Source organism: Phalacrocorax aristotelis, chromosome 5 (genome assembly GCF_949628215.1).
Source record: "Phalacrocorax aristotelis chromosome 5, bGulAri2.1, whole genome shotgun sequence".
Taxonomy (NCBI): Eukaryota; Metazoa; Chordata; class Aves; order Suliformes; family Phalacrocoracidae; genus Phalacrocorax; species Phalacrocorax aristotelis.
The window spans coordinates 23,420,843-23,448,667 of record NC_134280.1 but is presented as its reverse complement, the minus strand read 5'-3'; the positions used below and the strand labels follow the sequence as shown (position 1 = coordinate 23,448,667).

The following is a 27,825-nucleotide window of genomic DNA, read 5'->3' as shown; positions in this document are numbered from 1 at the left end:
CCGCCGGCGGCAAAGTAAAAGTGCTGCGCCGGAGGATGCGGCCGTTGTTGCTGGATGGAGGGAGTCGGGCACTTTTGGCATCATGGAGGTGGGGAGGAGAGAGGAGCCGACACCGGAGGGCTCGTCCCCGTGGGGATGGCGCCCTCGGGGGCGGCCGGTTTTACGGCCAGAAGTGACAGGGCGCTTTACGGCCACCACGGAATGACTGCAACTTTCTCCTGTCCTCCATCACGCCTTAGATGATAATATTTTTCTCCTCCCTCCCCTGCTCCTCCCCTCTTGTGTTACACCGACAGCGACAGCAGGGTGTTGTGGGTGTTTGCAGGGAATATCTGTATGAAGGTTATGAGCAAACAAGTCCCTTCGCTATTCCCTTTCGGGTATTGTCTGGTTTTCCTTCTTGCGTTGAAATGTATTGCCACAAGATGTAGCAGTTATACAGCTAGTGAATTGCTTGGTGCTTTTAGCTAAAATAACTACTTGCTGAACGCCGGTTAGTGGCAGAGGAGAACTTTTAAACATGGATACTTGCATACCGAGCAGTTGTATAATTTTACTTGATTTGCCCCAGTTTAATGAAGACCGTGTAGCGTTTCTTGTAGCGTCTGCAAAACGTCATTGCCCAAGCCGGAAACTTGCTAACTTAAAATAGAAATAATAGTGAAAATGGGGAGTCTTTTGTTTTTCAGGTCTTCCTGTAGCTGCTTGCTTGCTTGCTTGCTTGCTTTTCTGTTGTTTCTTTTTTTTTTTTTCTTTCCTGGTTGATAAGCAATGTAAGGACTTGGTAACAGGGATTAGACATCCTGAAAATGTATAACGCAGTCCGTGTTTCTCCATTTTCCACGCCAGTAGTTGTCAGACTTGTATCACTCTGTGTCACTTTTGCACATGCTCCTGCAGGTAGATTGACATGAAATGCTCTAGAAAATACCTGGAAAGGAATTATGGTATATGTTAAAGATGCTGAGTAAAGTGGCAGGCATTTTGTGCTCGTCTGCTCTGGGAAACTGAAGCTGTCAGAAAAACAACAACCAAATATGTAATTTAAGTTTATTAAGAGTAGGTTTCTTCAGTGTTGCAACACTTGTTATGAATATGGGTGCATGTAATATTCATGTAGAATATATATGCGGGGTATTTTTGGATATATTTCAGATACCTTGCACACAAGCCTGAAATGATTATTGCAGCACAACTTATATATCTATTTTATAGAAAAATGGTGTTCTTTCGGTACTTCTATTTAGACAAGGAAGAACATATTTGTGAAATTAATTTTTAATGTGATGATGAGCCTTTTTAGTTTTTTCTTTCTTACTACTCATGCTGTTGGATTTTTCCAGGTACTGTAATTTGCATCCTCTAATACAGATTCAGGGATTACTGAGTAATCAAAACCCTGGTGTTTGCTTGGTACTCTGGTACTCTAATGTACTGTATTTGTGCAGTGTTCCTGCGTCGTGATAATTGTGCATCCTCACTAGGTAATTCTGTTGGAAAATCAGCATAAGTTGCCAGCCATGCTTGGGTTTGTATTTTGTGTTCTTGCTCATGGGATGCTATTGGCACACCTTACTTTATGCACATACATTTTACAGTGAAGTATCTTCTGTGAAAGCAATAGGCTCTGAACTATAAACATGTCAGTATGTTCATAGCCATTGGCCTAGGTACATGAAGGAACGATGTCAGCTCAAACTGATAAGTGTGCAATATTTGCGGTGCGATGTATTTATAGGAGTTTGTGCTCTCATGGATTCTGAACTTGTGATACCTTGTGATGTCAACGGGGTTGTGAGCTTTGGAGTAGAGCAGGAGGCTGGTGGCCCATACTGGATGAGAGCTGCATTGCTGTTGATGCCTGTCCTGGTTTTGAGTGGGTAATATTTCCAGATACGGCGCATTGGGCACTTGGTCTGAGCTTGTGGTCTTGCCTGGCCTTCTCATTTGTGGATTCCAGTCCCTTTGGTTGGCTTCCGTGACAGCGATGGCCATGTTGCCTTTGGATTCATGGGCCTTCGCTGAGCCCACCACATGTGCTGTGGTTTATCCGACCTTACCTGTGATTCACTGTGAAAGTTTGGCATAAGCCCACATCTGTCACATGGGCTCTTCAAGGTTCTGATTTTTTAAGAACAGAACCCCCCAGCACCCTGGTTTAGGTAGTCCTAAAAATATTCTCTGAAGCTCTAATAGGGAGACAGCAGGGAGTTATATATGCTCTGGCGTATATAACTATCGCATAAAGTTATTTTTTTAAAAATGATGCCTTGTCAGTATCAAAAAGGGACTACTTGGGAAATACAGGTGAAATTAGAGAAAACAATCTTTTTTGAAACACACTACAACATTACAGGAACTTTTTTTATTGGTTGTTATCTTCTTTACCTTGGCTTACAAGGCTGTCATGGCTTAGCTGTATAGATTTGAATTTATGTTTTAAGGTTTTGAAATAAAAGGGCTGGGATGGGCTTGAATACAGTTGCATCTGTACACTTTTATTGTACCAGAACTGTCTCTTGTTTGCATTTCAGTATAGCTTGTAATAGTCTGTAGTTCTGTCAATTGTTTTAGATGCCAATAACTTATGTGTGGGATATGTGGTCACTTATTCAAAAGCCCTGCAGTAGATGCCATCAGGAATTTGGGAGGACTGTTATGCAGTGTTACTTTACATACAGAATGCGATTGTGTGGCTAACTCCTGTGCCATGGCTCCATAATTGCAATCACAAAACTTCATGTTTGAAGTTTCTTGACTTCTGACTGCTTTATGTGTGTAACTAAAAAGACCAAAGCGCATAGCTGGAAAGTGCTGTTTTCTAAATGGGGGATGTTCAGGCCATTGCTGACTAGGCAGAGAGACAGAAGAGATTTTGGGAGATACATATGAGCATCTTGGAATAGCTTCTGTTTTGAGGTTGGGGCGGTGCCACAGTGTCTAGTAGTCACACATGATGCTTTACAAGTTATTTTTTGTGTGTGCTGTTGGCTTTGAACAGTTTACTAAAAGCAAAACAGAAGGCTAAGAAGAACTTTGAATTCCCACGACAGGAATGTGAATTTCAGTTTTCAAATTTGAGTCCAAGTTAACGTATGATGACAAAATGGTAAACTCATGACATGTATTTGACACTCTTTGAAGAACTAACATTACAGGTGTAGCAAATTTTGTTGGTGACTTTTAAATTTGATAAATATGTATTGTTTGTATTTATTGTTACCTAAAATGCGATGGTAGCCGTCCATCTGAGCATAAAGGTACAGTTTATTTCCTCCTTAAGTTTCCAGTCTAGAAAATGTTTCTAGGTGCCAGGTTGTGTCACGTGTGCTACATACAGTATATTAGTCCATGAACGTGAAAGCTACCTGATCTTATTAACACTTCCAGGGTTGTTTTTTTCTGTTGTGTGCTTGTAGTGTAAAAACTCAGCTGCTTTATTTGCTTAACCAGTAAGTTCTCAGTAGGTTTGTGGGGTTTTTTTAATTATTCAGCTGTCAATTGAGAATTTTATGGATTTGTCCAGTTTAAGTGGGAACAGAGAAGAAAGGGACCACTTTGCATTTAAAGATGATGGTATATTTTTTAATTAGGATGAGCATAGCAATCATAAAAGATTATTTAGGCTGGCAGTAGCATGAGCAGGTGTTATGTAGGGCTTTATGTTGTTCCATTGATATGCATAGATTCTAGCTTGTGATATTACTGCTGGTTTTGTTGCAGATGTGGCTCTCACAGTGAGGTGATGTTTACGCCAAATTCTTAGATTTTATAGTAAGCCCAAATGAGAAGTGGGAAAAGGTGACCTTTATATATATATAAAATACATATTTATATATATAGAAAAAAAATATATATGGGCTCTTGTTTGAATCTGGCTTTCTAAAGGCAAGTGCTGCAGAGAATAGAGCAAATTAGTACTTGGCTAATAGTTTTGTTTTAATTCTGTTCTAACTTGCCTAGAATGGAATTTCCCATTAACCTATTCCATTTTAAATGGAGAGAGAATCAATATCTTTAAGGACAGGATGTATTTATTTATTATTATCTCCATTCAGATAAAAAGCTTGTTATATTTTTTTTTCTTGTTTGCTTTTTCTTTCAGCAATTAAATTTTTTTTCTTCAGCAAGCTGAAGTAAACTTGTTTATTAGTAATAACTCTGGTCTGCAATTACTCTTGACATTTCTTTGAATTTTCTTAGAGCCTGGTAATCCTAAATGATTGCAAAACACTGTTGGGACTCCTGGGAAAGGCTACTGTATATATGCGCATCAGGGTCAAAGTTAGGTCTACAGAATGTTGCTACCTGAAGAATGGAGATTACAGAAATGTGACAGACTTAAACAATACTTTATATCAAGAACGCAGGAAGCATAAGGTTGTGTTTTGAAGTTGTACTTGCTCCCAATCCAGATTACTCCCATACTAAATTTCTTGCCCCTGTGCTGAGTTTTTTAATGCAATAAAATGTTGACGTTAGTGAATTGTATTTATGTGGTAGAGTATTTCCTGAACTGTAGCTCCCCTAAAACATAAAAGCACACAAGTAGAGCAAAGAAAAGCTTTGTCTTAAGTGGAAGTTCTTTCCGTTTGCCTTGGTGTGTTTCAGTTGTAAAAGAGGAAAAGGGAAATTTGGTTTGCCAAATTGCTCTGACTGGAGGTGAAGGTATGTGGAGGAGAAGAGTAGTCAGGGCTTCTGTTGAGAATGCCGGTGCTCCAGTTGGGATCGCTGGGGAGTGGTTAAATAGAAGCTGGCCACCATAATATAACCCTGTATCTCAGGTGGGCTTGCAAGTGGGAAACTTCTAACGGTTGCTGAAGGTAACAAGGGACAAGTACAGCACTTTATGTTCAGTACTGAAGGATTGAGTTTGGTAGCAGGAGAGAAGGATTAGTGGCATCAGAAGGTATTTTGGATCCTACATTTCCCTTCATCTTGACTCCATCCCTATTGAGGTGTTCTGTTTGGGATAGAAACTAAGGTTCTGCTTCCTTCCGAAGCACCTTCTCTCTGGCAGTCTTGCTCCTTTCTTTCGTTCCTAAGCAGATCGCCAGGATATGCCAGCAGAAAAATCCTGGCAACCAGCCTTTCCCTGGGGAGGATGCGGTAGGTGGTGGGAACATGAATGCTTGTAAGCTTTAACCGACCTCAGTCAAACTTAGTCCCAGAAGAGGGGAGCAGAAGGGCTTAGGTGTGGTTAGACATGCTGAAGATTGACAGGGCAGGGCTGGGGCTGTGCGAGTCTTCGGGAATGGGTCCATGCTGGAGGGATTGACTGAAATCACAGTGATTATATTACTAATTTTAATCATGACTTAAATCAGCAAGCAGGAAATCCTGATTAAATAATTGTTTTTAATTTTATTTTGCATTTGTGCTTAATTATTTTTCCTAAAGAAAAGTTGATTCTAATTGGTCTAATTTGATCATCCCTCTTGCTAGGCAGGCGGGTATGCATCTATGTGCATTTATTTAAGTAGTTATGCAGCTTAGATTCTTAATGTTTAAGAAACATAATTCCCCATGCTTTAGACAGCTTTTAGGTAACTTTATTAGCCAAATTGTGCTAGATACATAAGAAGAAACAAATACATCCAAATATGTTTTGCATTTAAACCAGATTAAGTATACTTGTCTGTAGTTTGTGAAATGAACCAGTTATTTCTGGTCACCGTGCCTTGTAAGATTCAGAGTTAATAGATAAATCCAGTCACCATTTCTTCTTGTTCATCATTTGACAAATAAAGCCGGGCTTTCCTGCTTTCTCAGTTGTCGATTGCTCCTTTGGCAGTTCTGAGTGAACCAACTGTTGAAGTGGTTGAGCAAATGAAAATGGCAGAAACAGTTGCTGGCGAAAGCTGGTCAAGCACTTCAGAGCTCCAATTTGGGCATCTCAATCACAGCTTCCAGCGATGTAATGGTTTGGCTGCCAGTAGAGCATTAAAGTTTATATGGTTTGAATGTATTTTTCCCTTGTATGTATTTAATAGATCATAAACTCTAAACCTCACCATAGATTCTTATCGCTCCAAGTTTAGCTTAAACATTTAACACTGAGGCATATTTTGAAAATATACAAATAAGAAAAATTATCCACCCTGTGCTAAAAAGACCTTTTTAGCTTTAGCTGGTGAGGCTCTGAGGCTGACAAGTGTCCTCCAAGGATTTAGAAGGAAAGCTTGGGGTTGTTGGATGATTACACAACTATGACGGGAATCTGGTTGCTTTGGAATGGGAAACTTAATTTACTGGAGCTTTTACGTGAAACTGAATGTCACAGAGAAGGTCCATATTCCCTGGGACCGCCTCCACTTGCTGAGAGGTGGCAGCAGGAGCATTAAGCAATGTATCTTGCCTCATCATATCTGCACAGTTTTAAGTGGGCGGAAACTTAAAGGCTGCGGTGCTTTCTCTGTAACGTCCTTAAGAACAAAGCACTCAGCACTTCAGATTTTGAGATGAGGATGGTGGTAAGAAACTCCAGAGTGCCTTTTGCAGGAAATGAAGCCTGACCATAATTACTTGGAGATTGGCAAGTACTGGATTCCCTTTCTTTGGACTTCTAATACAGCTATACTTGTAAGAGAAAATGAATTAAAATATTGTTTTTGAGATATAATAACAGGAAATCTTGATGCTTTTAGAAAAATCCATTGTATGATGTCACATACACCCAACCTTTTAGATATTTAATTTTATGACTGTACTTTGAGATCAAAGCATATAGATGCTTCAAGCCCTGTGCCCTGCAGCTGTAGCTTCTGGTGGAGGGCAAATTTTTGTTTTTTTTGCTAAGTAATAAAACCTCTGAACTATATGTGTAACGGCAACAAATTGGGAAGTAACGCTAAATATACAAATAAATATTTAAGTTGCTTTTCATAGCTCCTGTAAGTCTGAAAGAATAAAATTCAGATCCTGGTCTTCACTTAGTGGGTCTCTGATGCCCTTGGGATCACACAGCTTTAATAGCAGAGGTGTTCCCCCTTTTTCTTCACCACCACTGAACTCTTGGACCTTTTGATTCTGTGGAGACAAACTCAGATGAAGCTACAAGTAGGATTTCTAATACTTTTCTTTCACTTCTGTGGCTTAGGCTAATCAGGCGTGTACACTGCATAGCTGCATTTGTTAAGTATCGTTTTTCCTAGTTAATGCTGTGTTCTTATAAGTTCCAGTTTTGACCTAAATTTTGCAGCTGTAGTTCAGCCAATGACTTTCTTTTTTTTGGGGTGCCCTAATACCCTCCTTCTAGCTATTTTGGTCCTCAGGGAGGTTGCGGTCTTTGCTATTTCTTAGCTTAATCCTAGTAAAAGTAATAAGAGAAGTAGTGTCCTTTAAGTTTTATTTCCATTACAAAGCAATGGAAAATAAAACCCACACATTATGAATAATATTCTCTTCAACATCAGTAGAAACATGTATTTTAAAATTACTATATACAGAATTATAATTTAAAATATATTTGTTTAGACAGGATAAATTTTTTTTGGTTGACACTCGTGACTTGCAGCAAGCTTTAAATTTTTCTAAGTGATATTATAAAGACTGTATTTGCACATACAAGATTGTAATGAAACTACTTCTCTTAAACATGTTGGTTTTATGATGAAAAATAGAGTAACTTTGAAATAGCTTTGGTTTTTTATCATTTACAAATATTATGTTAGTTTATGTAGGAAAATATTTTGCAGGTATTATGCTGGAGGTCTTAATTTATTGGCAAATTCTTTTGGTCTTGATGGGTAATGGTCTGTTCTTAACCATTGTGTTACATCTTTTAATACAACTTCTGTTAAAAGTTTTGAAATTTCTCAAAGTAAAAGTCCCTTGTTATTGCTAAGGTATATCCAGGAAAGTGTCCTGCCTCCCTTTTCCAGCTCTTTTCCCCCCTGCTATGTTCTGTTTGCCAGCCAGGTGAGAACTTACACTGAAGAAGAGTGGTGGTGGTCTAGGTGGTGTGATTATCTACATCAAGTGATTTATTTTTGTTTTAGTTGTGGTAGTGGTGATCATAGATTATTAAGAATAGGTTTATTGGTATTAGTCACTAGGGGTTTTGTTTGGGTTTTGTTTCTTTTTTAAGTCAGTTATTCCTTGAGCTGGCTGTTGTTTGGGAGTGGTTGCTGTCTTTGATACATGTTTTAGAAACTTTTTGATTATTAGTGTTGAATTTTAGTTTCAGTAGTTTTATTTACAGTACGGAACCATGGTAAAAGGCTTTCTTTCAAGTTTTCTACAAACTTTGAAAAAAGTGGAGTAATTCTTGTTATAGTACCTTTGTATTTACTATTAAGAAGAGCCATTATGATGAGTGGGATTTTTATATTTTAAAGTTACTATAGGAGGCAACAGAGTAATTCCTGAAGATGCAAGCTTAGAGGTTTTAGATGAGATACAAAAAGCACTTTTTGCTGTGATGTTATTCCTTCAGTATGTGATTGCTTTTCATGGAGGTCATTGACTATTTAATTTACCTCTACTTATATAATCAGATGGCATATTACTTCTTTCTAATTAAATAGTATTATTAAATGATTGTGATACTAATAATGCCTATGAGGGGTAACACCAGTATTCAAACTATCAAAGTCAAATGTCGTGGTCTTTGCTTCCTTGTTAGATGGTATTTTGTATTCTGCATCCATAGGTTTGTTGTTTTCTTTTTTTTTTTTCAGTCCCTTGCTTGATACATGCTGTCACATCCAGAACATCCAAGTGGTTAGTATTAAGAGGCAATTTTATATATCGTGCCTGTACATACATTTATATATACACACAAAATGTGTGTGTGAAGTCTTGATGAGCTGTGTGTTTAGTCACTAGGAATACTAATGTTGTTGTTAGGACCTCCCATCCCCCATAGCAGTCTCATAAACAAGGTAAGCTTACACAAAAACTTCAGCTGCTTTTTAGTAAAAATGTTCCAAAATCCTGTTGTCTCTTATTACATACTTCTTAAACACGTTTCGTTTTTCAAATATGTAATTTTGCTAAACCTGCTGATGAGTGTTGCAGATGATACAAAATTTGGCTGCTATATTAGTTGTGCTAGTTTTGCCGTACCATGAGTTTTAGCTTTTTATATTGATGTTTGCGTTTAAACAGAGAACAGAAGCATGTGGAGTTCACAAAAAAGCAGAGTCTGGTTGTTGTTAGATTATGTATTAATATTGTATTTCTTGTATTTTTCTCCCTATTTGTTATACTTGCAACCTATATCATAATTTGGGAATGAAATATTGAAGCTATGACAACAAAATAATTTCCAGTAAATGACCTTAATAGTGACATATATTCCTCCCCGCCCGTGTCGTGTGATTGAAAGTTGACCTGATTTGTTTTCCTGGCTAAATCTCAACATGCTGTTCTCTCCGAGCCTTTCACTTGTTTTTCTCTTTTGGAGAAGTGCAAACAACAGGCACCAATTTCTGCCAGTGTCTGACACTACCTTCCTGCTGTTTTCTGTAAATCTTTTTTTCTTCAAGTTTGTTCACAGAACAAAAAAAAGAGAGAGAACCTGCTATTTTTAGTTTTTTTGTTGTTCTCATGGCTTTGAAATCCCATCTTTCTAAGGGAAGTGAGCTATGAGGCAGCAGTACCACTGACTGTCAGAAGTTGCAGAAGTTGGCGGTGTGCCACCATCTCTATGGCTCTCCAGATGAGGTGTGTGCTCTCTTCTAGACCGGGTCCCTTGGCCTTCCACTGCTGGTCTCCCTTCCTTACTGGTGCTGGGCCACAGAGGTGACCTCCAGTCTCGTCCTGCTCCTCTGCTTTCCCTGTGCTTCTCTAAACTGTCATTTTCCTCCTCAAATCACAGTCTCCCTGGTCAGCTTTCATTTGTGCGTGTTGTTGATTTTGCTGGAGGGAGGGTAGTCTTTGATAAAGGGAGCCGGTCAATGTGGTAGAAGGAGGAACCTTCTGGATGTTGAAGTGTCGACTATCTACGCTGAATTGGAGGTGCACTGGGTGACATGGTTTTGCAAGGATGCAGCCAGGAGTCTCTCCTCTCATGTCCTGTGGCACGGAACGGTGCGGGAGCTCTCCTGCTGTAGAGCCAGCAGCAATGGTGAGTGCTTCATGCAGTTAGGAGTTGCAACCTTAGGCGCCTGTGTCTAGAAAGACTGGAGAGGAATGTTGGCTTATCTTGGGTGTCAAAATTCTGTCTGAGTACCAGCTACCACCTGAGTAGACGTGAAATCCAGTTTTAAGGTTGTTGTGGATAAAGGTCCAAATGAGGGATTTTTGAGAAATAACAGATTTTGTTAGTATTTTTTCAGTCTTTAATAATGGAAATTCCGCATGGTTTTTAGGTTTAAGTCAAGACACGTCATTACAATTGCTTTTTGTTACATTCATTGAGTCATTGAATCTATTGGGTTTGTTGTGTGAATGATCCAAAGACACTGAGCGGAAGAGTTTATTTCTTGCAAAATAAGACATTTTTAGTACGAGTTCTCTCATTTGGTAAATAATCATGTTAGCATGTAGTACTCACAGAACAATATTTTGTTATGTGAGCACAGTAAATGAAAATAGTGAATTAGTGATTCAGGTAACCCTCAATATAGGTAGTATGACTTACCTGTTAGGGATCTCAAGGGGTTTCATTAGAGACTAAACTGATTTTTTTTCTAACAGTTATACCAAAACCTGCATGGTGTGCTCAGTTATTGGTGTTTGCATTTGCCACCTTATATTTGGAAGTATTTCTGGGTGTAGACTTTATCACGTGTGCTTATTAACTGTGGCAGTGTGGTATCTGCTGCCACCTCCGGGGGCGTGTAGTGTGTGCCCACTAGCCACGGTCAGGGCAAGGAGGGCGGCCTCCAACTTGGCTATTTTTTTTTCTCCTTGGGAACTGCTGTTGATGAAACTTTCCTGATGTGTTTTTATTCAGTTGCTTTTACCAGTTCTTAAATTTCAGTTGTCTTTTTGTCACCGAGATAGCCCGCTAAAGCGGCGGGCCGGGGAGGGAGTGTGGCCTGTGTGACAGCTACCCCCGCGCATCTGGAGACTCCTCAGGGTTTTAGCCTTGTCTGACTGTACAGGCCTTGTCTCATTTGGACTGTCCTGCCTTTTCTAACTGATGGAGGTAAGCCTGGCTCAGTTCTGGATCCTCTCTAAGTCTATCATAGATTGTTGATAGATTTATTCAGTTTTAAAAAAATCTTCTGAGTGATTAGCTTGGTGTCTAGTTACCCCCAAAGTCATGAGTGTGGAGGCAGTTGTGGTAAATGTACGCCAGGTGAAATGCATCCTCATTTGTCAACTGTTGGTAAGGTGTACTGCTGCCTCCCAGTAGCACTGGCTGTTCTGTCTCTGTCAAGTTGTCTGTAGGAATTATGCAGGCTCCAGGAAGCATGCTACAGCCATCCGAGGAATTTTAGGGTCCTCCCCTACCTCTGGTGTGAGCCATTTTAAGAAGTTCTGCATTGTCTCCTGTCAGTTGGGGAACAGAACTTGTATCACACTTGTTTTTGCTTAAATTATGGCTGCAGCGGCCCACAGAAGGCAGTGTAGCGTCCTTATCCTTTAACTAGGAAGAAATGTGGTTAATTTTGTAGGACAAGTGCTATGCAGCTGAGTGTTCAGGTGCTTCTACATGGTGGATGGTGTTAATTGCACATTAGTATTTTTTCTGGTCTCTCGAAATATGTTTTGACTATATACCTGAAAATTTTTTTTTTAATTTGTAATATCAAAGACTTATAACTCTGCCCTTTCCTAATTTCTGTTTGCCCTCAGGGCTTTAACTGCATTTATGTTATGAAATTTTATTTGCGTGATCACAGACTTTGTTCAGTTATGTCTGTTCTTCTCTCACCCTGCAAGATAGGCAGTTCTCGGGAAGGGACTGTGTTGAAAGGAATGAGAATCTCTTCTTTCTGTCGTCTAAAACGTGAATGAAAGTGATAGTATAGCAGAAAAGAAAGCTGGTTTAAAATTAGGCGATGGGCGCTGTATAGAAGAAATGGCTGTAATGCAGATTTCTTTAATGATAATGCTGAGCAACACTGAAACCAAATTTTTGACAGATGATTACATAGGATGTTTCTTTGTGAACTGGGTGGGTGCTGTATTTTTAAAAATGTTCAGCACACAAAGTTGCAACTAAATTTAATGTATACTGTTGGTATCAACAGGCTTTGAAGCTGTGTTCAAAATATTTTTTCTCCTTAGCCTTAAACTTGATTTTCACTCATTCATGTGTGCTTTCATACAAATCTCACTTTTTCCCTATCTGTAGAATGGGAGCAATGCTGCATGGTCCTAGGAAAATGTAGGTGTAGTCATTAACATGTCAGCTTTGTGTGTGTGTAATATATCTATTTAGAGCCATATTCTGAGAGGCTCCTCCCGATGAGGGACTTTGAGGAAATGAGTTTCTTCCCCTATTCTGGGAAGCTTGGATTGTCATGTCAGTTCAGAGGCTGCTGGTAGAGTGAATAAATAAATAAATAAAACAAACAAAACACCAAACACACAAACAACAAAAAAACCCCATAACCACAAAAACCTAAGGAACAATATCTAGTTGCCTGATTCTTTGAGCACCACCTCGCTTCTAGACAGGGTGCTTACAAGAGAAGCATAGTGAGCTGACTCACAGCTAGCACGGCTGTACTCAGCACAGGGAGCAAGGTCCCCATTGCGTGAAAACACCATAGTGTGGTGTTTTCTCATGAAGCTTGTGATTCTGCAGTATAAATCACTTAATATAATTTTTTTTTTGTTTCAATATTTAGTATTTTCTCTGCTGTGTGTGCCGTACAGGTATTTTGAAAGGAGGAAATTGGCAATGTTGTTTGATGTTAATACCTTTTTTCTTAAAAGGGTGTAGTTCAAAAACCAACATGGTTCATAAGCCTTGTGATTACAGTTAGAGGTAAATTTACTGTCCCAGTTTAATCTTACAGTTGTAATAAGCTTTTTTGTGTGATTGATGTTAAACTGTGGCCTCTTATTAAGTATATGGAAGTTGAAGCTCTAGTGGATCACAATGTTATAAGTGAAATAGATTAATATATTTGGAAAGACTTAGGATTATTTTTTGTTTAATTTCTTGTTTGTAGTGTGTTCCTCGCCGTGTAATGGTGAGAACAATATAGGTTAAGAATTATACACTGCAATTGGCAGTTCGTTATATCCTCTGTGCTCCAGGGAGCAGAGCACTTGCCTCAGCCTTGAGGGTCAGTGGGCTGTCTGCACTGGGTGGATTTTGATGATCATGAGGGCAGAAATGGCAGTAGGAGCTACAGAAGTAAGGAGATTAGGAAGTTCAGGGAATTAACAACAGAAACACATTCCTATTGACACAAATACAGCTTTCAAGTATCAAATGACTGGTAGTGTAACTCAAAAAAATAAGACAAATTTATTCTGTGAAGTTGTTGGGGGTTATTGGGCTACCTTTCTACCCTAACTTCCAGACAAATTTATTTGGGGAAAAGGTGCACAATTTATTTTTTCCTTCATGGTTTACTTTTTCTGAGGAGTGAGGGCGAGAACCAAAAACACTGTGGAAAGGGGCATTGCTTGCTCTCTTCCTGCTTAGTAAGTGACCTCTGCTTTTAACTTCCTTTTCACTCCTTCCTTACATAGCAGAAACTACTGTTTATTTTTGATAGGTGCAAAAGCCCTGTGCCATTTTAAATTCTTGCAGAACAGCCATTTCGTGGACTCAAGTGTTTAGAGCTCCTGGTTTGTTTCCTTATAACGGAATGCAGCAAATGAAATTTGCTGTAGTTGCTGGTATTTCTCTAGGTAGATGTTTCTTCTTCAGGACTGCTCCAGGCTTTTAATCCTTTTCAGCATGGAAATAGAGGGATGGGGAGTCGTGAGCTTTTATTCAGAGTGTGAAGCACTTTTTGAGAGTATCACAAAACTGGTGTTATCTTATGATCTGTTAGTCTGCATCACTAACAAGTGACCCATGAACTTGAAGTGTGCTTCTTCTGCCTGCTCACTGCCTCTTCCCCAAGGGGACAGGGAGCATCTGGTTTTGCAGCAAATGAAGCTGAAATGGGCAAATTCTGCTTCTCTTTCTGTTTGGATACCTTTTACAGAGCTGCCTGGAAGCAACAGTAATTGCTGCAGATTCCTCCACACAGAGATGAAAAGGGAGCTGGTAAAGATAGGCAGGCAGCACGTCACCTGCACGTGTGCAGCCCAGGCTGTATTAGTTTTTATCTCTCTTGACATAATGTGTTCAAGGCAGATGTTTGCTACCTAGGAAGACAGTCTTTTAGTGTTCCTGCCACAGATATCTTGCATAACGTTGGCCAAGATGTTAGGTGCTTTCTGTAAAATAGAAATAGGCTTTTCCTACCTTATAGGGGGATTGTAAGCATAAACTTCCTGTCTGTGTATTGTATATTTGTTTATCTGTCATAGTAGTAGTACAGTTTAATACAGCAACACTGATACTGCCCTATGGGACACTAACAAGGACTTCTTACTTTTGAATGATTGAGGATCTCTAGTAGACTAAAGCAACCAAAAGGGGTGCCATCTTATTTCCTTCTAATCTTTCTTCTAACTTGGTAGAATACAAACATAAAACAATGCATTTAGTGTAGTTTTTCCTTAGCCAGAACGTTGTTCTTAACTCTGAAGAAAGAAAAGTTACTGCTTTTGACCTTACAGCTGTGTAATGAATCTTTCCATTCCAGGAGAAAGCTGCATGGATCCTCGGTGTGATTGTTTAAGGCTTTATGGTGGACTTTAGAGAGGTTAGTGTCACATTTATGCAGGCACAGACTATAGTGATCAGAGATGACAAGAAGCATCAGGAGGATGTATTAGTTGGCTACGCAGTTGCTGCCAAAACAAAAGTTGTCTTGAACAAAACTTTATTAAAAGCACTTTAAATGAGCGCTTTGTATCGCGGATTATTCCGTCACTGTAGCAGATGTTCTTTTAATGACAGCATCTGATTTGAGTTTTACTGAAGATACATTTGTTTTTCACTATACATTTGCTCTAAATGGACTACATGCTTAAAGCAGTACTTTAGACAGGAAGAGTAAACCAGTCAATAAACCTGCTCTCAGGTACCACTGTCTTCAGCTGTGAAGAGTGCAAAATGGTCAGTGAAGACCATGTTAACAAACCTGCTTGTTTCTTTGAAACATTCTGGCACTCTGGCTCTGCCAGTTTGCTATTAAATGGTAGAAGTTGGTGTTAAAAAGCCACCAAAATCCTTCTGCCAAATCAGAACCTGCTCTTTGATCGCTCTTGGCAGTTCAGAATAATCACAACTGCAAGTGAGTAATCCAGGTTTTTAAAAAAGCAGGAAAATGTGACGCTTGGGATTACATAGAGACAAGTTTCAAAGTAATGGATACCATTCCTTGTAATGAAGATATTCAGGATATCATACATGTAGTTTGTATATGTTCACGGTGTTGACATCTGCATACATGGTATTGTAGCCAACAACTCAGGAAATCTGTTTTTATTATTTAAACTCTAAGTTGTACGAGTTCAGAATAAGTCTTCTTAAGTAGGATACGACACTTCCAGAAGGGTTATTATTCACTGATTCTACTTTTCTGTGGAGTATTTTTTGTAGTGGATTTTCTGTTAGAGTGACATAGGCGGGCTCTCATGATGGGGAAAGATCTTGCAGGTTTGGATTTTGTCATAGGAAGTACACTCTGATACCTAACTCAATATTGTTTTTCAGAGCCTAGAAGGGATTACTGGACATGGAGAGGAATTTTGCATGTTGGAAGGTCTTCCTCCAAGTGGACTGTTCTGCTCTCTGGGCATGGCAGATGTTTCTGTACTACGCCCATTAACTGATCTGTTTAATTCAGTTTTTGTCTAACGAAGGCATGTGGGAGCAGAGGACAAAATACGGTGATACCAGTCTTCAAAATACAGTCTCCTTACTGCTGGTGAGGGGTGGCAATCCTAAGATAAAAAGCTTTCAAGATACTAGTAACATAATGTATGTTCTTTCAGTTGTTCTTTTTCCCGTCATTTGTTGCACGAAACATTATTCAACAGACTCAGGAAGGACCTTGTTGTGGTTCTGTTGCTCATAGCAGTATTTGCTGTGCTAATGCTTCCTGTACATGGTGCATGTGGAGTTCTATTAGAAGTTTTGGAAATGGATAGGTAGGTGTAATGTTGAATGTTCTATGCTATATCTTATCTTCTCTTTATTAATTATTCCATACTTGCCAACTCCTATCATTAATATGGGAAAAACCACTGCAAAAATAATGACATAGTAATTTCTGGGGCAAGATGGGAAAAACTGGATTTGTGAAAAATTCCTTCAGGAGAGGGTAGCATAAAGAAAAGTCTGGCCAAAACCCTACCTGTTACAAGGATTCACATGCCAAATAAAACTAAATGTTGACTCTTTTCTGTGTAATGAACAGGATTGGAATGAGACACAGCATGCCATGGAATGAAACACATTGTTTCAATGAATATTGCAAAAAGCTTCAGTAGCTTTCAGACCCATCAGCACCATTAATTGTTAGGCAGACTTCAGTCTTGAAAGCTGCCATAGACATGTACGTTATCACTTTGCAGGTTTGGGATATAATTTTTAAAGGTGCTCAATCAGCTGGGTTTCTTCTTTCTTTTAAAATCTTTCTACTGCCTGTATTAGCACTTATCTTTCATAGGTGCTGTGCTGCACCTCAGACAGGTTGTGCTTATACCTGTGCAATAGGTTGGATGTCTGTGATGTTGAAGGAAAGTACGATTACTTTTATGCAATAGATAGGGAAAATGATGTAGCTCAGAAGTAAGAGCTGTTGGTTGCTTCAGGAGACCAGTGCCTCGCTCTTGAGCTGTGTGTGGCTTTCAGGCAATTCAGTTGTACTTCCAAGGGGTAGGACTGGTAGAGGGACTCATCAGAAACAAGGCATCACTGGCTTGCCTTGGACATAGTTGCATGCCTGGTTCAGCCCCAATTACAATAGAACAGACCCTTGGGGAGTTATTGTTCTCTCTGCTATATGAATCACTCCCTGAGCTCTGAACGAGCCATTCTGAGTTCCCATCCTTGTGGCATATACCCACACGCATGAGTGTATGTTGTAGGTTCGTGGCCAAATAAAGGCATTGGTAAGCAACTTGCAAATTCATCTCTGTCTCTACTGCCTACAGCCATCTGACGAGACACATACTGGCCAAGGGATCCTTAGAATAGGGTGCCTAGCTGAAAGGCAGAGAGAATTAAACATTCTTAAATTGTTACCTGCAAATGTCTCCTAGCTGATCTGGAGTTGGCCTGAGTAGTTGATTCATAATTCTTTCTTCAAGGTGTTACCAGAGGTTTCCTCAGGAACATATTTCTCTGTAATTGACTTTTCCTTTCCAGGTTGTTGGCCAGACAATTGAAATCCAAAAACTGGCAGCATAGAGATGAAGTGTAAAGATCATTACCATTTTTTTAGCATTAAAGAATTGATTTCTTTTGTAGAATGGTTTGCAGAAAATTACTTATCTATCCAGCAGCCAAAGTTTTCTTTGTTTTAGATCAAGTTTCTGGACTGTTGAACTATTGGGAAAAGTGAAATAAACAACCCTCAAACTGCATTTTTAAAAAGTGAGCTATGGTCATTTGAAAAAAACTTCAAAAAAGTCTTCCAAAATGAAATGGTCTGCATTTTGGGGAGAGGATGGACACAGAGAATATTTTCCTGTTTTTTTTCAGCACCAGAAGAATTAATGTTGAATGGCAGAGTCCAAGTAACCCAACGATCTAACTAAAATGCTTTTCCTCGTCAGCTCTTTAGCTCATGGGAAATTGGTCAAAAGTTGTTCTGTTTGTGGTTTTTTTTCCCCTCTCCGTCAGAAAAACCTTATTTTCTTTACTTTCTATTTTAACAAGTTGCCATCCAACAATCATACATCTGTAATCAGCAGACAAAAACTTTATAAAAGTACTTTGGAAGTGGTTTTTAAAGTCATATTTGCCAAAAACTGCTGTCTTCTGATGTTTATAGGGAAGATTATTTTTCATATAATTTGTTAAATTTACCACAGTTGAGCTTTTTTAGGCCAAAATTTGGCAGTTACATTATTTCCCTCCCATAGGTTTTATGTAGACTAATGCATGATCTATCTGCCTGCTATTTTTCCAGCTTTTTCCCCTCCTTTCTTTCACCCCCTGCTTCCCATAAGCAGTAGCCACCATTCACTTGCCTGCATCCCTTTGCCCATTCTTTTGGACAGTCTTTCTCATTTTAAAAGGATCAGTTCTCTTTAGGTTATTAAGAAAAACATTTTAAGTTCACCTAGGCACCTTAGCAGTGACGGGGTGGGGGTGGGGGTGGGGGTGGTGTGTGTGTTAGGAGACAGAAGTGACTAAATAGAGAAGATAACTTCAGTGAGAAATACTGCTACTTCTCTGTTGTGTGCTTCAGTGTTACTGGCTCAGGGACTGAGAAATATTGCATTTTCACTGTGCATTTGAAAAGACCCTTGATGAATTAAATGGATTCTGTTCTTTCCTGACCCTGGGCTTAGATATATGTCTCTCTCATCAGGAATTTCCTATCAGTTAAGATCTTCTCAAACAGCTAGTTTTACTTGAACACCAGGATGTATTTTTCCCCTTTTCTGTTGCACCTCTTTCTACTGTTTGACTTCGGCTACCCTGATGTCATATCCTGTACTTTCTCATGTCATTTATTGTTTGGAGATTATAGTAGCTGTGTTGTCCTCTGTAAAATAAGTTAGTCGCCTTGACTGGAAAGCCAGTAATCATAAGCATTTCTAAATTTCCAGGTTAGACTTTCTCATGGGTAATCTGTAGCTGTTGTTATTCTGTTCAGTGTTTTGGAAGAGGTGGAACTGCGGGGTCTTGGTAAACGGTTTTGGTTATGTAGCTATTGTTAGGAGGTAAATATAGATCTAGGTATTTGTTTGTTTTATTTTAAATTTCAGAGATTGCATCTTGCTGTCTGCCCTACTGACTGCTGATTTAGTTTGAGTGGGACCTTCTTGACTTTTGAGGCCGCAGTACTGGAGGACTGTGGCCTCAGGTTTGTGGTTCATGTTGGATGGTGATGTACTTCAAAGCCTTTTGCTGAGAGTGGGCCGTCTGGCTGTGTTTTTGCTGTTATCTTAGAATTGAATTCTTACCAAATTACTGTTGCTTGGCTTTATGTCATCATACTAGCATCTCACCTTGTTTTTATAGCGCATTAAAAGTTTTCAAGGCTGTATCCAATTCTGGTTTCTGTGATTCCCTAAAACATGCTGTGGAAGAAGGGCTGTTCAAGACATGGTTTAGCAACACAGGTCAACTTTGTGGGGTTTTTGGATTCATTTCTCAATCTCACAGTTGAAATGTGCTATTTTAAATGGAACATGTGTCATCATCTTTTCCAATTTAAAAAGAAATTTGGATTCACGGTATACAGTTTGATGTCTTACTATTACTAGGAAGAGACCTTGATCAATGTGACAATGACTTGCTAGTGTTTACCCAGCCACAAAATAGTTTGCTATCAAATAGATTGTTTTCTTGGAGGTAGAAATGATAGCTTCATTACCTTATTTTCTGCAGTATGAAAAAGTCCTTTCTGGTTGGTTCTGCAATATGGAAAGTTCAGACTTTAAGAAAGGTAAGAGAATAATGAAGCTGAGTGCATGGTTTGGTTGGCTTGGTGTTGGGTTTGTCTTTTTTCCCAAATGAGACAAGAGAGTAGCTCACTTAAAAGAAAATACATGTGCATGCAGAGACAAGATGTATCTTCCTGTTGGTGAAAGAAGAAAAGTAGTTCTGTGGGCTTTTTTTTAATGAGACTGCTTAAGGATTTAAAAATCTGTATTTTTACTAATTTTCTGTAGTCTGTTTTGCATTTGATATTTTAAAGCTTTCCTTTTGTCTGCTGGTACACATGTATTCTAGAATGACAAGAGCTGTCATACTCAGTTGTTATGAAGTTAGATTATTATCAACATAATGGATAAATGCATATTTAGGATATTCCAAATTGAAATAAACAGTAACTTAAGGACTTTAGGGATTGCATTGCAATGCTGTTAAACAGTGGTTCTATACTTGGAATGGTTTCCATGTTTAAAGTCTGGTGTCCATAACTTCAAAGACTCTTTGATATCTTTAAAGGAATTTTGATTAAAAGAAAAAAAAAAGGAATGAAGGAAAGAAAGAAGCTGCTTTTCTTGCCATTTGAAATGTATGCCTCCCCTCACCTCCAGCTAAAAGGCTGAATATTAGTTAGCTTTACTGATCTAAAGGATGCCACTGTCAGTGAAGAGACTATGTGGTGGTTATATTATCAATGTTAATGTGAAGTGATGCTAAATGTATGTTCGACATAATTCTCGTACCATGTGTGTTACCATAAAACCTGAGTGCCTTCTAGGATCACATTGGGAAATTTGATTTACATTTAGGCTGTCTTCTTCAATAGGTAGGTCTCTGTGTTGTATTTTGCTTTGGCATTAAAAGCTATGTGCATATAAGTCTGTTAAAGAAACCAGACCAAACCAGTATGCCTTTCACTTAAGTGAAAGGTGGTTTGTGCTGGCCTTGAATTCAAAAGGAGGACTCGATCTAATCTGGAGGATTGCTCTAAAAAGAACCTTGCTTCTGCTTAATGAACATTATCTTCATTGTAGAAAGCTGACAATGTGTAATGCTGTCGATCTTTCTTCATCTCGAAGCTGTAATTGATTGCCAGATAACAAGAGTCCATTCAGGGTAATGAGAGAGTTGAAGATAAAAATTGAGTCTTGGAGCTTGATTCCATATTTAGTGAAAAAGAAAAACATGTTTGATCTGTCCAGCCTTTGTGTTTGGGTCTGCAATGCTGCTCTGTAGTGTAGCAGTGTTTGAGATAAAGGTCCGGTTTTAGGAAGTGAAGACTTGCAGTTGCAACTCTCTGCTAAACTTTTTCTCATAAAATATCAGTTTTACTGAGGTATGAGCAGGTATTTGATTAAATAAGCAGATCTTTTGTAAGTATGTGTATATTTGGAGGTGTGGGGCCTTGGGGTAATTTCAAATACCATGGAGAATCCTCTGATTCCTTACATCTCTATTTTGCTAAGGTAGAATATGGTGTAATTGATTACACCGAATGCCATGAAAAAGCTTATAAATTGCTTCTCTGAGTTTATAACTTCAACTTTTGACATAACCCATTGCTTAACAAATTCTTAGAGGAGTTTGGAGTTCTTTTCAAAAGACTTCTTGCAAAAAATGTGCTTTTCAGGACAAGAAATATGTATATTTCATATTATAATATGGGAGATACTACCACTCCCCAAAAAATAGCTAGGTAGTAATGGTAACTTTTGAAAAAAAAACACTCGAAGAAGCATTCCAAAATCTGTAGCGGTTGCAAGAAACAGAGAAAAATAGGTTTCTTAGGACACTTCTCTGAGTTTTGGGTAATCTTCCAGGTGTTCTCTTTGGAAGATAATGGAAGTTTGAATGGCAGTGGGTGATAGCTATGCCAGTCTTTCATTCAGCGTCGTCGTAAATATGCTGTAAGTACTTGTATAACGTGATTGCATGACCTTGGCTCTCAGGGCTAGGAATGAAGTTAGTTCAAGTAAGAAGTCTGGGCATATTTTGTAAACTGCAAGCTATGTCAGTCTTGTGGGCAGCAAGGTATTCTGTGAGCAAGGTGATCTGTGAGCAGGAGGATTTATAAAAAGTTATATTTTTTTTGTCCCTTACATGAAGTGCCTTAAATCTTACGGTATCTTTAAATGTCGGTAACTTGTGCTGAGAACTGAAGGATTGTACAGAATTGCATGTTCTTGAAAAAACAGCTGTGTGTCTGAGAGTGAATGATGTTCTTTTAAATTACAGCATGAATGAAGAAGACAGTTTAATAGATCTTCCTCCTAGGATTTACTCTGTGTTGGAAGAAGGTTTGAATCCAGCTTTTCTGTCTTGTCCGTCAGATCACAAGGATAGCAAGTGTACATGTTAATTGTGTGTTGCTTTTTGATTCTGGTCATTTAACATCAATACCAAAATCCCCAAACGCAACAACAAAAAAACACTCCAGCAGAAATAATGAACACAATACAGTGCATTCATTAGCATGTGTAGGCTATAAAATCTGAGCAGGAAAAAAAAAAAGGATTTTATTTCATTTGTGCTGTGGATTACCCTTCTACCTGCTAAATGACCATTCTGACTGGTAAGGTAACGCAGGGGTACTGATGTATTTAGTGCATTAGTATCTAGATATAGTACATGAGACCTGCAGTAGCAATTTTACTCTGCAGCACTTAAAACAAGCCTTAGCTATCCACAGTGATTATTGCTTTCCCATATTTCATAACATAAACAATATAGGCTATGGGAGTATCTGTTTCAGTAATGTACATACGGTTTGTCATTGCTAGAATTATGTCAGTAATTTTAAATAATCTCTGAACTTTTGAGGGCAGTGACTATCAAGTAGGCTAGTAAATCAAAATATTGCTAGTCCTGCTTCATTGAATGGGTTAGTTTGGTAAACTAAAATTGGTTATTTCAGAGTGGCACACACCTAAACACTTTTACTGTTATGAAGCAAAACAATAATCACTTAAACTCGCCTGACAAATCCAGTGTGATTAGTTTTTTATGCTCTTTCAGAACAATATTTTCTCATTAAGGTATAGATTACATACATACTAGGGAAGGTGTGCTATACACATCTGCTTTTTTTAAAAATAAAATTCTTATTGTACAGTGCGTAAATGCAAGATATCTTTTGTCCATATGAGACGTGTACAATTTGTTTTTGAAACTCTTGGAAGCAGTACGCAAAAACATTTTAGGAAGCAAGAGTTTAAAGAGGATTCCTGACAGTTCTGCACTGTGCATACATGTAGTAAAACAGTCTACCCCAGAGAGCTTACAATCTAAAATATGTAGAAATTGGAGGAATTTGTACTAGACAATTTCAGAAGTGGTATTATAACTGCAGATAATAAGCCAGCTGCAGTTTCAAATGGGTAATTCCTCTGCATTGCTGGAAAAAAGACCTCCAGCTCCATATGTGGCTGCGTTTGGGCAAACTCTACCTCCTCCAGAAACAAAATGCAGTATCCTCAACCTGCCACTTGGGGTTTGTTTTTTTTTTTCAAAAGAAGGCTCTGCCAACAAATTTCCTGAATGTCTCCTTCCTGACCATTTTTCTCTTGGTGTGGTTTTCTTCCATCAGAGGAGGTCTGGGTACTGGGCTTTGCAGTAAAGGAGCACTGACACCACATTTGCTGTCATCTGCCTTCCTGCAGGAACAAGGACAACTTGAACTAGCCAAATAGCAGAGCCAGTGCTTTCCCTACCAGCAGGGTTAGCTGCATGTCCAGGAGTGGCCCAAATGTGTGGTACAGAAAGTTCTGTCTAGTTCTAGAATGTTAAAGGTTTGTGAGGTAACTGAGAGCCATATAAGAACATAGTTTCTGTCTTAGGTGAGGAAATTGTAGAATGTCCTGAGCTGAAGGGACCCACAAGGGTCATCAAGTCCAACTCCTGTCCCTGCAAAGGACAACCCCAAATTTACACCATATCTCTGAGGGTGTTGTCCAAGTGCTTCTTGAATAGTGTCAGGCTTGGTGCCATGACTGCCTCCAAGGGGAGCCTGTTTCAGTGCTCCACCACCCTCTCTGGGCGAAGAACCTTTTCCTGATATCCAACCTAAACCGCCCCTGGCACATCTTCCTGCCATTCCCTCGGGTCCTACCAGAGAGGAGAGATCAGCGCCTGCCCCTCCTCCTCCCCTTGTGAGGAAGCTGTAGACTGTGATGAGGTCTCACCTCAGTCTTCTCTAGGCTGAACAAACCAAGTGACTTGAGCTGCTCCTCATACGGTTTCTCCTCTAAACCCTTCACCAACTTCATGGCCCTCCTCTGGACACTCTCCGTAGCTTTATATCCTTAGTGTACTGGGGCACCCAAAACTGCACACAGTACTCAAGGTGAGGCTGCACCAGTGCAGAGGAGAGCAGGACAATCTCCTCCCTCGACCGGCTGCAAAGCAGTGCTTGATGCACCCCAGGATGCGGTGGGCCCTCTTGGCTGCCAGGGCAGGCTGTTGGCTCATGTTCAACTTGCCATCAACCAGAACCCTCAGGTCCCTCTCTGCAGAGCTGCTCTCCAGCCTCTTGTTCCCCAGTCTGCATGTATATCCAGGGTTGCCATGCCCCAGGTACAAAATATGGCACTTGCCTTTGTTAAACTTAAAATGGTTAGTAATTGCCCAGCTCTCCAGTCTGTCCAGATCCCTCTGCCAGGCCTGTCTGCCCTCCAGAGTGTCAACAGCTCCTCCCACTTTTGTGTCATCAGCAAACTTAATTAGTATTCTCTCAAGTCCTGCATCCAAGTCAGTAACAAAGAGATTAAAGAGTACCAGCCCCAAGATGGATCTGTGCAGAACCCCACTAGTGACTGGCTGCCACCTGATGTAACCCCATTTACTATGACCCTCTGAGCCTGACCCATCAGCCAATTGCTCCCCCGCTGCATTATGTGTTTATCCAGCTGTACGCTGGACATTTTGTCCAGGAGGATACTGTGAGAGACAGTATTGAAAGATTTACTGAAATCCAGAAAGATCACATCAACTGGCTTTCCTTGGTCAACTAGGTGGGTAACCTTGTCATAGAAAGAAATCAGATTTGTTAAACAGGACTTCCCCCTCGTAAACCCGTGCTGGCTAGGACCAATGACTGCGTTGTCTTTCAGGTGTTTTTCAGTAACTCCCAGAATAATCTTCTTCATGATTTTACCAGGCACAGAAGTGAGACTGACGGGCCTGTAGTTACTGGGGACATCCCTGTTGCCCTTGAAGACTGGGACAATGTTTGCCAGCTTCCAGTCAACTGGGACCTCCCCAGATTCCCACAAGCATTGAAAAATCGTTGAGAGATGCCTCGCTATGACATCAGCCAGCTCTTTAAGTACCCTTGGATGAATCCCATCAGGCCCCATCGACATAGAGGGATCTAGCTGGAGCAGTAAGTCCTGCACAAGTTCAGGGTTTATTAGGAGTTTATCATTCCCATGGTTCACTAGCTCAGGGCTCTGGGGGTCCCTGAGCCCACCATCAGTGTTGAAGACCAAGGTGAAGAAAGCATTAAATATCTCTGCCTTACCTGTGTCCCTGCTTGTGAGGTGACCATTCTCATCAAGCAATGAGCAAATGTAATTTCTGGCCTGCCTTTTGCCATTAATGTATTTGAAAAAGCCCTTCCTATTGTCCTTCACGGTACTGGCCAGCTTCAACTCTAATTGAGCTCTGGCCGCACGTATTTGTTCCCTGCGGTGGCAAACAGCATCCCTGTAGTCTTCCCATGTCGTGTGACCTTGCTTTACCTGGCTATATACTTTTTTTCTCCTCCTTATTTCAGGAAGAATATCCCATGTCAGCCAAGCCAGCCTTTTGCTTTGCTTGCTTGACTTCCTATACTTTGGGATTGCCTACTCCTGTGCTTTTAGGAGGTGGTACTTAAAAAGCAACCAGCACTGATGGACCCCAGCACCTTCAAAAGCTTTTTCCCAGGGAACCTTCCTAAGCAGTTCCCTGAGCAACCTGAAGTCTGCTTTCCTCATGTCCCGAGTTGCTGGCAGCTTTCCTTCTGTCAACATAGATTTTAAATTTGACTGTTTCATAGTCACTGTGGCCAAGGCAGTCCCTGATCTCCACTTCACCCATGAGGCCCTCTCTGTTAATAAGCAATAAGTCAAGGAAGGCACCTTTCCTGGTCGGTTCCCTTAGTACCTGTACCAAGAAGTTGTTGTCCCAGCCATGTGGTATTGCCAGTTGACATCTGGCAAGTTGAAGTCCCCCATGAGGACAAGGACAGATGGCTTAGAGGCATCCCTTAGTTCATTAAAGAATAACTCATCGATGTCATTCTACTGGCTAGGTGGCCTATAGTAGACTCCCACGACAACATCTGCTTTATTTGTCTGTCCCTTAATTTTTACCCAGAGGCTCTCAACTGTGCCATTGCCAACGGTAAGCTCCATGCATTCCAGCTCCTCCACTACATACAATGCCAACCCTCCACCTCGCCTGCCCTGCCTGTCTCTCCTAAAGAGCTTGTAACCATCCATCATGGAACAGGACTCATCCCACCAGGTTTCACTTATGCCAGTGACGTCGTACCTCTGGGCCTGGGCCAAGGCTTCAAGCTCCTCTTGCTTGTTGCTCATGCTGCACGCATGAAAGCTGTGCTGATGCCTTCATTGACAGGATGCTTAGCTGATGGGTGGAGGTTCATAGGAGCACGCAAACTTTACAAACTGTAGTTTTCATGAAAAGGGAATTCCAAAAGCTTTTTTTCATAGTACAATTTGAATATACCTAGTTATTACTTACAGTTCTTTTTGAACTGCTGTGTTGTCCTGTGGGACTGAAAAGCACAAACTTGGTAAGTTGTGTCTTAGTTGAAAAAAATGAAGCTGTATCACTTTATATGGTACTTGAGGGATATGCTATTAAAATTGTGCATAAAAACTTTGGCATTAAATATCTTATTTAAAATAAAGCAACTGAAATGTTTCCAACTGAAGATAAACTGAATGTTCGAGTAGTTGAAAAGATTAAAACAGAGTGCAGTTTGTGTAAATACGGCTCTTTGTCTAGAACATATTTCAGACTCATGAAACAGCCATAAGTGATTTAAATACAAATCAGAAAGCTGCACATCATGTTGCAGCCTACTCATGTAGGCTGAGCTCATCAGAAACTCCTTTTGTTTCTCCATTTCCTTCCACCTTACTTTCCAGGTGCCAGCAGCACTGCTTTACCCTGCAGGGCTCTGTCAGAGCCACCACCTGTGCAAGGGTCTCTGTTACTCTTAGCTCCTTCAGTATTGCTGATCCCACTTCTTGCTTCTCTGGCCTTCGGAACCTCCATATAGCCCTGCATTCCCTTGCATGTGTTGGGGTCTATGATCTACCTTCTGATTTTCCTTTTTTTTTTTTCCCCCCTATTATTCTTGTTTGTTTGTCTTGGACATTGATGTATTGATAGCCTAAACATTTTAAATAATATGGAAAATAAGGGGATTGCAGAATTGGGAGGTTTTATGCTGGAAAGTATTTTGCTCCTGTCAGCTAGTTTTTAGTCTATAAATAATTGCCTGTTTGGCATATTGCAAGCTGCAGACTCCATGTCTCTTACATGCCTCTAACAGGTTCTAGTTTTTGCCAAAATTGACAAGGCTATTCTGATACACAGAACTTTCCCCAAAATTTCTGGAATTCATTGAGTGCATTCGTGATTAGGTAACAGGTGGTGAGTCATTGCGTTAAGGGTGTAAATCCTTTCTTTACATAGGTATATTTGTTTATATGATATGGTTGGCTTGTTTGTAAAATATTCTACTGCAAATATTAGGGAATATAATGAATTTATCTTCTTTAGGAGCAATGGATGAGCTTCATAGCCTGGACCCAAGAAGACAAGAATTGTTAGAGGCAAGATTTACAGGAGTAGTAAGTGGCAGCACTGGGAGTACTGGAAGTTGCAGTGTTGGAGCTAAAGTAAGTTCTAAGAGCAGTCACCCATTTTTGAAATGCTAATTTATTTCACGCTGTCTCACTTGTATATTGCCCACGTGATTTACTTGCAAAAGAACTTATTAATCCTTATTAGTCTGTTATTTTGCTTTGAGATAGGATTGTTTATCCTGAACCTACCTATGACATATGGACATTGAATTGTTCTTAAAAACACCAAAGAATGGTCTTATACAGGCTTTTGTGTGGTTTTGCTCCAGTGCACATGTGATCAGAGACGGAAGTTTTTCCCCAGTATTTAAGTGCAGTTGTCCTTTCTGCAGATGGTCAACTACCTAC

At 39.8% G+C, this 27,825-nt stretch overlaps 1 protein-coding gene across 4 annotated transcripts in view; it reads left to right on the top strand.

Annotated features, from left to right (window-relative positions):
* The window catches only part of TLK1 (tousled like kinase 1), a 72,445-nt gene that overhangs the window by 1,183 nt on the left and 43,437 nt on the right, over positions 1 to 27,825 (top strand). For 2 of the 4 annotated variants that reach the window (XM_075093431.1, XM_075093428.1), the window contains exon 2: positions 27,392 to 27,510. In XM_075093431.1, the coding sequence (XP_074949532.1) occupies positions 27,397 to 27,510 (114 nt within the window). In that variant the 5' untranslated portion in view covers positions 27,392 to 27,396. Of the gene's footprint in view, positions 1 to 69; positions 89 to 21,414; positions 21,502 to 27,391; positions 27,511 to 27,825 lie in introns of those variants that run through there. The other 2 variants (XM_075093429.1, XM_075093430.1) reach the window with 2 other exon arrangements.